This window comes from Mauremys reevesii, linkage group 4 (assembly GCF_016161935.1).
Source record: "Mauremys reevesii isolate NIE-2019 linkage group 4, ASM1616193v1, whole genome shotgun sequence".
Taxonomy (NCBI): Eukaryota; Metazoa; Chordata; order Testudines; family Geoemydidae; genus Mauremys; species Mauremys reevesii.
Genome location: NC_052626.1, coordinates 43,362,441 through 43,378,355, shown reverse-complemented (window position 1 = coordinate 43,378,355; position 15,915 = coordinate 43,362,441). Strand labels below are relative to the sequence as shown.

General features: G+C 42.7%; 1 protein-coding gene across 3 annotated transcripts in view; it reads left to right on the top strand.

Annotated features, from left to right (window-relative positions):
- MIA2 (MIA SH3 domain ER export factor 2) overlaps nt 1-5,488 on the top strand; it is a 43,398-nt gene extending 37,910 nt beyond the window's left edge. For all 3 annotated transcript variants that reach the window (XM_039535218.1, XM_039535217.1, XM_039535219.1), the window contains 3 exons: nt 334-410; nt 942-1,173; nt 4,934-5,488. In XM_039535218.1, coding sequence (XP_039391152.1) covers nt 334-410; nt 942-1,173; nt 4,934-5,100 — 476 coding nt within the window. In that variant the 3' untranslated portion in view covers nt 5,101-5,488. The remainder of the gene's footprint in view (nt 1-333; nt 411-941; nt 1,174-4,933) is intronic.
- The last annotated feature ends 10,427 nt before the right edge of the window (nt 5,489-15,915 follow it).

Here is a 15,915-nt window from a genome sequence, read left to right as displayed (position 1 = left end):
CATTCATGTTATAACTGAGAAATATAATATCGAGGACAAAAAAGTTTATTTGGCCAGCACCTTAGAAAAACTGCAGCTAGGTTGTGGTGCTAACATGGGATGTTTATCCTCATCCTAAATGGATATGATAATGTCCAGGCCCAGATACATGATCCTTAATTGCCTCTTAGCACATATCCAACTGATAAGCAAGATGTCATATCTGACAGTATCCATCACCCCCCCTTTTTTTGTGGGGGGCAAATTGTTATTTTGCAGTAAGTTATCTTGTTTGGGGAAGAAGTGGTGGGAAAACATATCAATGCTACTTTACTTCGTTACTTTTCAACACAGATGGGCAAGCATCTCCAGAAAATAGTTTGAGGACAGAGCCAAGTGGAAATGGAACTAAAGACCATCCCAATTTTAGTGTAAGTAATGATGAACAAAACTTAGAAAATTGTGCAAGGATTTTTTAACCTAGTTTGTTCTAACATTAAGGTAAGGGTTTTGTTTTGTTTTTGTATATACTAGATCAGTTATGTTCCAGTTTGTTCCTCTTTTATCACTTTAAAAAGACACAAATCTGTGTATAGCTTGTGATTGCACCCACAATGTACTAGGCATGTATCCAAGCACATATATAAGACAACATAGTCCCTGTCCCTAATTAATTGACCATCTGAAAAACTAAAAAGACAAAAGAATGTGGGGAAGGGGATGCAACATATAGTGATCAGGGTGATGGCTTGTGCACACTCGTTTCCCCACCTTTTTTTTCCTTTGACGGTTCCCAGCTGCATTCTTTGAGATTAACTAGCAGGAGATCTGGCAGAGCCAGCAATAGAACCCAGGCTTCCTAGCTCAGTCCTCCATCTCCCTTCTTGAAAATGCAGGCCTCAGGGAACAGGAGAGCTCTCTTTCAGAAAGCTAATTTACCAGTTTCTGATTTTTTGCTACAGAATTTCCTAAATGTGTCTGATCACTCACTTGCCTCTGAAAGTGAAGCAATTGGATCAGGGTTTGCCCCCCCACCTCTCCCTCCAGTGAGAGCTCCTCTGCTGCCAGTGGATCCTAGAGGAGCTTTTATTAGAAGAGGACCTCCTTTCCCACCTCCTCCTCCTATTGGCATGTATGGACCTCGTGAATATTTTCCGAGGGATTTTGCTGGTCTACCACATCCTTCAGTGGCAAGTATGTAATTTCTCTTTGCATTTGTTTTCTTAATTAGTTTAAATGCCCTAAAACTACCATCCTCAGGGTGTATATGTAAATGATATTCCTGAGTTTACTCTTTTGGTGTTGGTACAGTCTTTCTTCTGCACACCCTCTTTTCCTCTCCTCCAAATCAAGCTAATGTGATGGGCATGACAAAGTAGCTAATTTTTCATAAAGTTACAGTTAAATCTTAAGTTTTATCCCAAATCTATCCATCCCGTTGCTCTTGTATAATGTACTACAGAACAGATGTACAAATAGTGATTTTATAGTTAAGGAAACTAGGCCAGATTCTCTAACCCCTCCCTGTTTCCCAGCAGGTGTAGAGCTGGCATAACCAGTTCCTATGCCAGCACCCCCTCAGCATAGACAGGATGTTTGGTGGGAGGAGTGGGGGGCACTGGCAGAGTGCACTGCACTCTAACTAACTGTTGAGGCTCATAGCCTGCTGTGGTAGGTTAGAGCAGTCCCCAGGAGCTCTAATTGATGCTAGGGATAGAGAAGATTGGCCAACAATTTCTTTAGAACTAAATTTTACTGTACCCAAGTATGCACTTTGACACTTAGTTGGTATTGTACAGTTGTCAGGAGATGTCTACAATGTATCTAGGAGTGAGTCTTCCAGCTCAGGTCCACTTACTTAGCATACTAAAAATAGCTGTGTAGTCATTCTGACTCAAGCTCTCAAGCCCACCCCCAGGCTTGAGCACCCAAGCACTAATGTCCAGGCACTGTCTACACAGCTATTTTTAGTGCACTAGCCAGAGCTCTGCTATGCAGATACAGGTTGGGAGACTCCCTCCTATGTGCAATGTAAACAGTATTAGTCTCTATAGCAGGGGTGGCCAACCTGAGCCTGAGAAGGAGCCAGAATTTACCAATGTACATTGCCAAAGAGCCACAGTAATACGTCAGCAGCCCCCACCACTTCCTGCCCACCGGCAGTCCCACTGGTCAGCGCCTCCCCCTGCATTCCAGATCAGCTGTTTTGTGGTGTGCAGGAAGCTCTGGGGAAGGAGGGGGAGGAACGATGGCATAGCAGGCTCAGGGGAAGGGGCAGGAAGGGGTGGAGGGTGGGGGAAGGGCCTGTGGCAGAGCCAGGGGTTGAGCAGTGAGCACCCTCCAGCACACTGGAAAGTTGGCGCCTGTAGCTCCACCCCTGGAGCCTATACAAGGAGCCACATATGGCTCTGCACCCACAGGTTGGCCACCCCTGCACTATAGCTCTTCACTTTTTAAAAATATCTTCTGCCCTTTGCTGTCTAATGGCTTGTTATCAATGTGAACTAAATCACACGCTAGCTTTAGTTTTGAACTGGAAGCTATGTAAATGAAAAGTTAAATCTTCCACAACTGGATCACTTTTATTTTAGTTAAAGGAAGTAAACTGAGATCCTGTCAAGTTCTAGCTTTCTACAATACATGTGACACAAGTGCTTAGAATCTGCCAAATTAAGTACAGACCAAGAACAGTAGAGAAGATCTGAAGAGATATGGGTGCTTAGTAATTCAGTAAGTGTAGTAGGAAAATGCCTCACCACAACAGGAAGGCTGAGTGCTGGTATAATGCTACGGTTTCTGTTCCTCTATTTCCACTGCTCAGAAGATTCTGTAATGGGCAAACCACTAACTGCCCCCCAGACAGGTATAAAGACAAGCCCTGATTTCAATCTCAGAGAACTGGAAGGTCATCAAGTCCAGCCTCCTGCCTTCACTAGCAGGACCAAGTACTGATTTTGCCCCAGATCCCTAAGTGGCCCCCTCAAGGATTGAACTCACAACCTTGGGTTTAGCAGGCCAGTGCTCAAACCACTGAGCTGTCCCTTTGCCTCTATTAAGACTCAACCTATTTCATTGGCCTACCTAGGAAGTAGAATTGAGTATTGCTTGCTCTAACTAATTCTACTTCATAGAATCATTCTGATGTGGTAGCCTCTTTGGTGACAGATCTGTGGCAGGAGAGAAGCATTGTGTTGGAATTTTGACAAGTTCTAGAATCTGAAGGCTGGTCTACACTACACAGTAAGGTTGACATAAGTCGTCTTATGTCTGCCCAATTAAGTCAGTGTCTATACTACAGCCTTCCTCCACTGACAAAACTTCACCTCAACAAAAGGCATAGGGCTTACGTTACAGTAGTTAAGGTGATGCAGTGCCTGGGTAGACAGCCAACAGGCAACGTAAATTTCACAGAAGAAAGCTGGGTATCTAGAGCCCAGCTGTCCCCTGCTCTGGTGGCTTCCCTCCCTCTAAGCCATGAAATTGACAGGCCAGCCTGGCTCCTGGCAGGGAGGAGGAAGGGGGTGAAAAGCTGGACCCTGTTCTCCTAGGGTGAGAGGCCCCAGGAAGCAGGGGAGGGAACCCCACCACGAGCCTATGGAGCAGCCAGGCTCCCAGCAGGGAGCTGAGAGACCAGCCTCTCAGCTTCCCAGACTGCCAGTCTTAGGTTGGTGGAAGCACTCCTGGTGAGGGGACACACCACCAACCCCAGGTTGGTGGAAGCACTCCGGGTGAGGGGACACACCACCAACCCCAGGAGGACACACTGCCGTGGCTGTAAGCAGGGGTTTGGAATACAGCGTGGAGCAGCAGAACTGCAGGTTTTTGCCTGGAGCTGGAGCACAGCTCCAAAGCCCTGGCTGCAAGTCATAATATAGGTTGGCTTACATTTCTAGTGTAGACATTCTCATAGCACATGTGTGTACTGAGAGTAAGTGGAACAGAGTTTGACCAATGCCTCTGAACTGGCAAAATCAAATTGGGAAGCATCAGACTTCATGTTTGAGGTCACTTAAGATGTGCTAAGAGGAGGATGGAGATCAATTTCCCTCAAACAAGTAACTGTTAAGCTTCCATGCTCAAGCCACCATCTCACTCAAATGATCCCATATTCCCCAAGTAGGCTCTGCAAAAGGCAACAAAACCTCATGATCAAATGTATTGGTGCAATTTAAAATATGTGCCCAGGGACAGTTGTTAGACACATTTTATAAATTCATATACTAGCTCTGTAGGAGGGACAAGATAGTGCCAGAGCTGAGTACAGCACAATTTTTATAGTGAGATGAGTTTGATCTTCACTTTTGTCAAAACCAGTTAGGGATATTTTTAAAAGGCTTTAAGGGACTATTTACTGAGGTTATTTTTTTTTCATTTTCTGACAACAAAAGTTTAACTATCCTCCTCAAACTTTTAAAAAGGGCTGCTGTGGGGCTTTACAAACAAAATGCTTTAATATACTGTAAAGCCTCTGCTAACAGCCATCACAGTTGTTCATACTCCATAGGTAGACTTGGATTGTATCCACTGTCTGTCTCCTTCAGGAACACAGGCCTTTACAAATTGAGCAAAAGGAGAACCTTGCAGAATGCCATACCTCAAGTACATATGACTATTTGAGATGGCAGTGGCATACACATTAGCCCTCATTACATTGCAGTATCCTGTAATTGGATACCATTGAGAGGTGTAATAACATGGTTTGGTGCATCTTCCACCTCTCTTCCTATCCTAGACTGTAGCACTGGGAATTTCTTAACACCTAGTATAAGTCTTGGGTTTTCTGGCATCATGTCCTTTTGGTTGTTTACAGACACAGGCCACTGTTAAGTTGTAAATTATTAAACTGCTAGAAGATTGATTGGCACAGTGAGAAAAGAGCACCTAGTCTGTATTTTTTTTATAATGAAGTTTTAAAAATGTAACTAGCTAAATACTTTATAAAATCTTTAAACAGTGAGAAATCCATTTCCACTGAGGCCTTTTTCTCAATATCCACCACAAAGAGCTGGATCTTTTCCACCTCCTCCGCCTTCACTTGAAAATAGGAGTGAGCCTCCTGGGTTAATTCATCAATCAAATACTCCAGCTACAGGACATCCAGAGCCACAGCAAGACACCTGATGCTGTTGTCTGACATCTTGGGAATTAACCTGATGTACTGTTTCTATACCTGTGAGATCTTCAGTTAAGTAACTTTTGTTACTTAAGGGATTCTATATAAATACTTTGCTCAAATTGAAGCTTAATAGAATAATTCTCAAGATAGTGTTTTGTAAATAAGGATAAATTAAATGGTTTTCATTGTACAGTAGTCATTGTAAATTAAGTATTTTTAATTTGAGTCACCTGTTCTGAAGGTGTACTAAACTAGAGTAACATTAAGAACTGTCCAGCTATTGTCTCAGCTGCATAGGAAAACTCTGCATGCAAAGAGTGGTGCTTGCTGTAGGAATAAGACAAAATGTGAAAATAACATGTTTGAATAAATAAAATGCAGTCACTAAACTTGTGTGGTGGTAATGTTAAACTGTTCAATTTCTGTGTAAACTATTTGACACTCTCTCTTCTCCAATCAACTCTTAACATGTGAACCTACTGCACTGCTTGTAGTCTCTAAAGTTTAACAAATTGCCCAAAGCCATTCAGCTCAAATGATTTTAGTTTATAATACTATACTAGACAAGTATAAATTTCACTTAAATGCAATTATATTATTTAGCTTACCCATTGAGAGAAGAAATAAATAGACTGAAAGGGAAGAGGGACTTAAGCCATTCTCCATGCTTGACACTGAGTGGAGGAAAGGCAAGTGATATGTCAGTGACCTATTACAAACATGTTTGTTAAAAGCAAGACCTGGTGCACCAAGGCAAGCTGAACTTACCATGATTGCTTTGCTTGTTTTGAAAAAATGTGGGAGTTTTACTTATGAAATCAGTACACTCTAGTGTAAATTCCATTTACACTTAGTTTGAGAAATAAAGCTGTAGGGAGAGGGGGGTGGAACCCATGAGGCTAATTAGGCACCTAACTTGTTTTTAGGTACTATTGTGATCCACAAAAATCCCACTCAGCTGCTGCCTAATGCTGTAGGAAGCTATGCTCATTCAGTGCTTAAGTTTCTTCTCCCCCTCCCCTGGCATGCACACTGCAGCTTCACTCTAGGCACCTGGGTGTCTGTCTCCTGCCTGAGCATGCACACTACTGACTCAGGTAAGCAGCCAGCTACCTTAGTTCTACTTACTGCTGCCAAGAGGGACTCACAAATTAGAGAGATAGGTGTTCAGCTACCCAAGTCATAACTCCACCAGAGAGGTCCTTTGGGGCCATCTGCCTGTCCCAAGTCAGGGTAAAGGAGGAGGGTTGGGCGTGGGGCTAGCAACTCCACCCTGTAAAAATCAGCTTGCTACAGAAACGCCAACAATAGAGTTAACAGACTTTTAGCCTGGAAAAAGAAGGGTCTTCAACTCGAAGATGCATGACGCTGGGTGGTGAAAGCCGCGAGGAAGCCACTAAGCCAATCACCCTTCTTGCAGCCAGGAGGATTACCATCGGCACATGGAACGTGAGGACCATGTACGAGTCAGGAAAGACGGCGCAGGTTGCAGCAGAGATGAGGAGCAACAACCTGACCCTACTAGGCATTAGCGAGACAAGATGGACGCAAGCTGGACAGAGACGACTGTTGACAGGAGAGCTGTTGCTGTATTCAGGACATGAAGAGAGCGACGCACACCACACACAGGGAGTAGGCTTCATGTTATCCAAGCAGGCACAGAGAGCACTGATTGGTTGGGAGGCACATGGTCCCAGGATCATCACAGCATCCTTCAGAACTAAAATGAAGAGGATTAAGATGAATGTTGTTCAGTGCTACGCGCCAACCAATGACAGTGAAGAGGAGGACAAAGACTACTTTTACAACAGACTCCAGAAAATATTAGAGACTCTCCCAGACAAAGACATTACCATCCTTATGGGAGACTTTAATGCCAAAATTGGACCTGATAACACAGGATACGAACAAGTCATGGGGACCCACGCTCTGGGAGAGATGAGTGAGAATGGAGAGAGATTTGTGGATCTGTGTGCACTTAACAACCTGGTCATAGGAGGCAGCATCTTTCCTCACAAGCGGATCCACAAGAGTACCTGGGTATCGCCAGCAGGCATGACAGAAAACCAGATCGACCATGTCTGCATTAGCAAGAAGTTCAGAAGATCCTTGCAGGACGTTAGAGTTAGAAGAGGAGCAGACGTGGCGTCCGACCATCACTTAGTGGTGGCCAGATTGAAGCTGAAGCTGAAGAAGAACTGGATAGACGCGTCAGACAGAAGAGCGAAGTACAAAGTCAACCTTCTGAAGGACCATAAGACCAAGGAAGATTTTGGATTGACGCTGAAGAATAAGTTTTCAGTACTACAGGATCAGTCTGAAGAAGAGGAAGACAGTGTACTCAACAGATGGCAGAAAGTGAGAGACACACTTAGGTCAGCATGCCAGGAAGTGCTTGGAATTAAGAAATACCAGCAGAAAGAGTGGATCACAGCAGAGTCCTTGACAAAGATAGAAGACAGAAAGAAGAAGAAGGCAGCAGTCAACAACAGCAGGACTAGAGCAGCAAAGGCCAAAGCTCAAAAAGAGTATGCTGAAGCCCACAGAGCAGTGAAGAGGAATATTAGGAAGGATAAGAGAGATTATGTGGATGGACTGGCAGCAGAAGCAGAGCAGGCAGCATACAGCGGTAACATGAAACAGCTGTACGATACTACCAAGCGACTGTCTGGAAAGTTCAGCAAGCCAGAACGTCCCGTTAAAGACAAGCAGGGAAAGTCTATAACAGGAATAGAACTACAGATGAACAGATGGGCGGAGCACTTTGAGGAACTCCTGAACAGACCAGCACCACCAAATCCACCAGACATCGACCCAGCCAATGAGGACCTCCCAATCAATTGCGATAAACCAACCAGAGACGAGATCAGAAAAGCCATCACCATGATGAAGAACAGGAAGGCGGCTGGACCTGACGATATCCCAGCAGAGGCCCTGAAAGCAGACCTGGATGCTTCAGTGGAAATGCTGTACCCCCTCTTTGAGAAAATATGGGAAGAAGTGATTCCGGCCGACTGGAAAGAGGGATATCTCATCAAAATCCCCAAGAAAGGAGACCTCAGCAACTGTGCCAACTATAGAGGAATCACACTCCTGTCGGTGCCAGGGAAGGTCTTCAACAGAGTCCTCTTAGAGAGAATGAAGGATGCCGTCGATCCACAGCTACGAGATGAACAGGCAGGTTTCCGGCAGAACAGATCATGCACGGACCAGATAGCAACGCTCCGCATCATAGTCGAGCAGTCTATGGAGTGGAACTCCTCGTTGTACATCAACTTTGTTGACTATGAGAAAGCATTCGATAGCGTGGATCGAGAGACCCTCTGGAAGCTCCTTCGGCACTATGGCATCCCAGCAAAGGTGGTCAACCTGATCAAGAATTCATACGACGGCATACACTGTAGAGTGATCCATGGAGGGCAGCTCACAAACAGCTTCCAGGTGCGAACCGAGTCAGACAAGGATGCTTGTTGTCACCACTTCTCTTTCTTCGTCATCGATTGGATTATGAAGACATCCACTTACAAGCGTAGGAATGGAATCCAATGGTCATTGTGGACCCAGCTTGATGACCTGGACTTTGCCGACGACCTTGCACTCCTTTCGCACAGTAAACAGCAGATGCAAGAGAAGACCAACGTAGTGGCAGCCACGTCATCACAGGTTGGCCTCAACATCCACAAGGACAAGACCAAGATCCTTAGGATCAATTCCATCAGCAACGACCCAGTCACACTGAATGGAAGCCCCCTGGAAGAAGTGCAGTCCTTCACCTACCTAGGTAGCATCATCGACCATCAGGGTGGCACAGACGCAGACATCAAAGTAAGGATTGGTAAGGCAAGAGCAGCCTTCTTACAGCTCAAGAACATCTGGAGCTCCAGAGAGCTGTCTTTGGCAATAAAGATTCGACTGTTCAACTCCAACGTGAAATCAGTCTTACTGTATGGAGCTGAAACCTGGAGGACAACCAAAACAACCACCAGGAAGATCCAGACCTTCATTAATAGCTGCCTCAGAAGGATTCTCCAGATTCGCTGGCCAGACACCATCAGTAACATCCACCTCTTGGAGAGGACCCGTCAACTCCCAGCAGAGGAAGAAATTAGAAGGAGAAGGTGGGGCTGGATAGGACATACACTACGCAAGCAGCCAACCAACATCACCAGACAGGCACTGCAGTGGAACCCCCAAGTCAAGCGGAAAAGAGGCCGCCCAAGAAATACCTGGCGACGCGACCTTCAGGTTGATAGCAAAAAAATGGGCTATACCTGGAACCAGCTAGAGCGAATGGCCCAGGATAGAAGACTATGGAGATCTGTGGTTGGCGGCCCATACCCCGGTTGGGGTGACGGGCATGAATGAATGAATGAATACCCAAGTCATGCAGGGCTGGTGGGGGGAAGAAAGGGGCAGAGGACTACCTACCATACAATCTTTACCTTACCTGATAGGGTTAGCACACATACCTCTCATAGGTATCTCCCATTGGTTCACATGCTGATTTTGTGGATCACAGTGTTGTTCCTGTGATTTTCTAGGTGCCATGGTATTCACTGTTGCAACAGCACTTCATGGTTTACACCCAAAATACTTTTGTAGTGACAGCTTAAGTGTACTACAGAACTGTCAGTAGTGAAGGCAGGTTCATGGGGAGGCTGGGATACATGCATTAGCAGAAACATGAACTAGTTAATACTGAAATTTTAAATTGTCATTTCCCCCACTGCAGTAAGTGTGGCAATTCTTCCCTCTCATGCCTATGGTTTCAGGCTCAGGAAGACAGGCTCAGTTCATGTTTCCACTGTTTTTTGCATTCAAAGGCTGGAATTGTTTTTAAATTAAAATATTAGGACAGCTTTGCATCGCTGGGTGGATTCAACTCTTAATACAGAAGGCCTAGGTTACAAACAAACTGATTGTATTGGGATGATAAATTCTGAGCAATCTTCCTCCATTTAATTTACCAGAAAGCCAGACAGCTCTGGCTGGATGCTTCATGAAACAACCATGTGCGAAAAATAGATTCACTAGCGCTGTATGTATTCTAGGGCAGTGGGCCAGTTTGAAAAGAGCAACTCCTCTAGACCTTGTAAAGATGATGTCAAATATGCTGGCTCCTGTGGATCTCCAGGGGCAAAGGAGACAGCAGCAATAGTAAGGAAAAAGTGATCAAGGATCATCTAATCAGAATGGACAAAGTGGGCCTAGGACCCCTTGAACATGGACTGAGATAAATTAAAAAAATTTGGTGGAGTTAGACACTAGTAAATGGCAAGAGGTTTCTTTAAAACATTGCTACTATACAAAAAAAGCACAGGCTGACACAATAAAAATAAAAAAGTGGGTAGGGTAATTGTCTGAATCAAGTGCTAGCTGGGGCAGGATCACTTGAAATTAATTCCGTATGTTACTAGGAAGCCTCTGAAGTCTTAAATGTGCCCACCCTTTGTGGAACCTCTACTCATGTTTACAGAGGCCTATGGCCTGGGAAAGTGGTCCTGGCTGTTGACAGTTGATAAATGAGTAATGCAGCTCACTGATGCACATAGTGGCCCTCTCTTAAGACTAGCTCTCACGTTCTATGCTGTACTGATCACTACTGTAGGATAAACTGCCATTCTTGAACCAATCCTAACATTCCACAGTCACCATGAGCTACTCCTTTTTTGCATATGTTTAAATTAGAAGACTGGACCTTAGGCTGTTCATCTATTCAATCACCTCTGTGAGGTGGAAGATGTATTTCGTAGGAAGTCAGTGCTGTACCATGTAATTACATCATATGCAGTTGCTGCCACTATGATTAGGACTAATAATCCCTTTGGCTAGTAGTTTGTCACAGTGGGTATTTAGGAAACTCTGTATTTGAATCAAACAATATCATCATGGGAATCACTCTTGGAGCTAAAGGTTGCCCCATCTTACATGCTTTTGAAGTGTCCCAAAGTCTTCCATGGTTTAGATTGAGGAAGATGCATAGTTAGTATAGCAACACCCATTTTTTTCATGTCCTCTGTGTATGTATATATATCTTCCTACTGTATTTTCCACTGAATGCATTCAATTAAGTGGGTTTTAGCCCACGAAAGCTTATGCTCAAATTTGTTAGTCTCTAAGGTGCCCCAAGTACTCCTCATTCTCTTGGACAATGCAAACCTCGCTTCTAGAGCAGGGTATGGGAAACTTAGTTAGCCCAAGGCAATTTGTTAACTCAGCCTCTGGTATACTTTAAACTTTAGAAATGTATAAGCTCACACAGATGCAGTTATCCCCTTCTTGCTCACCTTTGGTTAGTTAAGCAACAACAAATAATCAGCCAAGTGTCTATTTAAAAATGGAGTAGACCATTGTCCTTTAAAAACCTTTAACTGAAAAAATCTTCAACCTTAACATACATATAAAAATTAGTGAGTAACACTGAAGCCTGATATAGAGCTGTTACCACAACCCCTCCTTAAAAAAAACCCAAACAACCCAAACACACCCATCCAAAGACCAAAAGAGCACTTAGAAAAGTCTTCTCTAATTACCAAGATCTCCCATTATTCCTTCCCACCCTCTCCACCCAGAACTTGATACTGGCTGCAAACCCTTTACAACTCAACTCTGCTACTTCCCCCAAAAGCCACATTCTTTTATATTCTGCCTTCCACCCCAAGCATCCAATCCTGACTTCAATGCATTTAAGTTGCTAAACACTATTAATCTGGAAGTTACCACAGGGAGGGTTTATGCAGTAATCATTCAGAAAATCAGTTTCTTGCAGTATACATTAGAAAAGGGACATGCCATTTTGGAATTTTTCTCGCAGTGTACATTAGAAAAGGGACATGCCATTTTGGAATTTTTTAAACTGTTTTGTTAATTCTGAGAATGTCTGGTGTCCTACAGAAGTGTCTTTTGGGCATACTCAAGAATACCTCCACCAAAACTTCACAGGCCCCCATTTTGTCTATCCTTTATTACCTGATCAGTTTCAGAGTTCTAGCTGTGGTTACTGGCTATCACTATGGTAGAACCTCAGAATTATGAGCACCCAGTTACTACAAAGAATTCTTTCCTGGGTGCTGGCTGGTGAGTCTTGCGCCCACATGCTCAGGGTTTAACTGATCACCATATTTGGGGTCAGGAAGTTTTTTGCCTTCCTCTGCAGCATGGGGCATGGGTCACTTGAAGGATTCTCTGCAGCTTGAGGTCTTCAAACCACCATTTGAGGACTTCAGTAACTCAGACATAGGTTAGGGGTTTGTTACAGGAGCAGGTAGGTGAGATTCTGCGGCCTGCACTGTGCAGGAGGTCAGACTAGATGATCATAATGGTCCCTTCTGACCTTAAAGTCTATGAGTCTAACTGAACTTGACCAGTCAACCGTACACCTCATTTGGAACTGGAAGTACACAATCAGGCAGCAGCAGCAACAAAAAAAGGCAAATACAGTACAGTGTTGTGTTAAACTAATAAAAAAAGGAAATTGTTTCTGTGCTTGTTTCATTTAAATTGAGACTGTTAAAAAGCAGCATTTTTCCTCTGCACAGTCAAGTTTCAAAGCTGCATTAAGTCAATGTTCAGTTGTAAACTTTTGAAAGAACCATATGAATAACTCCATTCCTGAAGGGTTCATAACTCAGATTCTACTGTACTATAAAACCGAAGGCAGGGGGTGGGGGTGTGGAGAAAGAGGCACACTATACCAAAGCCAGTGAATCTGATTTTATACCCATTGTTAAATACAAAGCCACGTATTTTGCCTTTTACTCTGATTCAGTTATAAGAGTAGGTGCACATTTTTACACTGAAAGATTTTTTTTGAAGTTGACATTGTCCCTTTATGTAATGGCAACTTTTACACACCTGCTCTAGCCCATAAATGTAAATGCCTCTTTTCACACAAAAGCATTTACTGTACTGCCTCTGAAAAGGCAGTAGAGGCTATAGCTTCTGCTAACCTAATTGGTCCTAGCTTGCTAGATCGAGTCTGCTTTGGACTATTCCATAAAGATGAACAAAGGGGAAAAATTAAAAATATATTTTTCCACTTAAGATATTTTTCCCAAAGTTTTGCTTGCACAACACCAGCAACTTTTTAGAAACAAATTTAAAATCACCTCAGATTTGTATAAGGGAAGACCATACACATTAATGCCACATGGCTAATTTTAGATATTCCTGAGAAGTGAGAATTGTCCATATCCAAATTATCTGGACATTTCTGTTACAGCAAACTTGGTATCAATATCTGCTAACTAGTGACCACCACACTTTGCACCGTAGAAGAATGCAAAATCATTTTAACTCTGTTGGAGAACTTTAGAGCCCAATCTAACCCCACTGAGCTGAAGTTCCTAAAGCTTTGAGACCTAAACAGAGCACAGATGTTGGGTAAACCTCACTCCTTTGCAAAATTCTTAGTGGGACTTTCTGCCATCATGAAACAATCATCTTACAATACCATTCCTAGCAACCTCTGTGACTGTAGAAATATATTATTTTCTACAAGGGAGGTAGAGGGGGAGGGAAGTCATGATTTTTTAAAAATCAGATAACATTTCCAAGTTCTAGTTCTTCACTTTCTTCCCATTTGATTGGAAGAAAGTGGGAAAGGATAACTTTGCACTTGTTTAGTTTCCTCATTATTTAAAATTTGTTTCTACTGAACAGATTTTCTGAGAAGTGACTTAAAACACTCACCTATGCCAAGGCAGACAAGTCCAGAGCTCCATTAATAGCCTTACTATGAGAATACAAAACAAAACTGATGAGCAAAGAGCCTGTGGTACATTTGCAACCACCACCACATTTCAATACAATGAACTGCCATGAGTTAAGAAAGATGAAATGTTTACACTAACCTATTTGCTCCTCCGTCAGGGTTTGAAGTCAATCCTCCCTAGGTGCTTTTGAAAATCCTACCCTTAACAACTCAGTAGCACAACTTTAGGCTCCTGTATACACCTGCCAATTTTTTCTTGGAAAGAGTTCTAACTTACTGTACTGGATGTCTGTCTAAACTTTTCATGGTTAACAATGAAGCAATTTTATTTTGCAGGGACAGCTTTTATGATACTAAAAAGTTTAATACACAATTGCAGTATCAGTTCAGACTAATCATGTTTCCCTTAGGGTGCAACATTCCACACACGTTCAGAGTTTAAATAAAGATGGTTACTGATCAAATATAAAGGAAGATTTGTAAAATTCAAATACAATTGTGTAAGTAGATGTACATTTTGATAATGGATTTCAACTGTACATATGATTATTTTAAGTTTAAATATTCTAGCTATTTATGTACAAACCTTTAACAAACAGAATTGGTAGGTAAGGTCCCCTGAGAAGAAAATCTAAGGGAAAAAGGAATTCAGGAGAGCTAGCAGTTCTTAAGGAGACAATATTAAAAGGCAAAACTGAACTATTCTCATGCAAAGGAAAGATAGGAAGAATAGTAAGAGGCCAACATGGCTCCACCAGGAGCTCTTTAATAACCTGAAAATCAAAAAGGAAACATTCAAAAATGGAAACATGGTCAAACTGATATGGAGTACAAAAAGAACAGCACAAATACGTAGGGACAAAATCAGAAAGGCTAAGGCACAAAGTGAGTTACATTGGGAAAGGGACATAAAAGGCAATGAGACGACGTTCTTTAAATATATGAAGAGCAAGAGAAAGATGAAGGAAAGTGCAGGTCCTCTATGTAGGTGGGAAGGAGAGCTAATAACTGATGACATCAAGAAAGCTTAGGTGCTTAATTCCTATTTTGCTTTAGTCTTCACTAAAAAGGTTGTTAATGCCCCGATGACAAGATACTCAACACAATTACTATTGACAACCAGGGGGAAAGAATACAAGCCAAAATAGGGGAAGAACAGGTTAAAGACTATTTAGATAAATTAGATGTATTTAAATCAGCAGGGCAAGATAAAATTCATCTTAGGGTACCTAAGGAACTAGCAATCTCTGAGCCATTAGCAATTATGTTTGAGAACTCCTAGAGGACAGGAGATCCAAGGAGACTGGAGAAGGGCAAACATATTACCCATCTTTAAAAATGGGAACAGATCTACAGACCAGTCAGCCTAACTTCAGTATCTGAAAAAATACTGGAGCAAATTATTAAGCAATTTGTAAGCACCTGGAGGATAGCAGGGTTATAAGGAATAGTTAGCATGGATTTGTCAAGAACTAATCATGCCAAACCAACTTAATTTCCTTTTTTAATAGAATTATTGACCTAGTGGATAGGGTTGGGGGAAGCAGTAGATGTAATATACCTTGATTTTAGTAAGGCCTTTGACATAGATGTGCATTACAGTCTCAAACAAATGAGGGAAATGTGGTCTAGACGAATTTACTATAAGGTGGGTAATACCTGACTGAAAGACTGTACTCAAAGAGTAGTTATCCATGGTTTGCTGTCAAATTCGGAGGGCATATCTAGTGGGGTCCCACAAGGGTCAATCCTGGGTCCAGTATTATTCAATACATGTATTAACTTGGATGATGGGGTGGACAGTGTGCTTATAAAATTTGCAGATGACATGAAGCTGAGAGGGGTTGCAGGCACTTTGGAGGACAGGTTTAAAATTCAAAATGACTGGCAAATTGGAGAATTGGTCTGAATTCAGCAAGATGAAATTCAATAAAGACAAGTGCAAAGTACTTCACTGAGGAAGGAAAAATCAAATGCACAACAACAAAATGGGGAATAAACTGGCTAGCTGGTAGTACTGCTGAAAAGGACCTGGTGGTTATAACAGACCACAAACTGAATGAGAGTCACCAATGTGCTGCAGCTGAAAAAAAGGCTAATATGATTC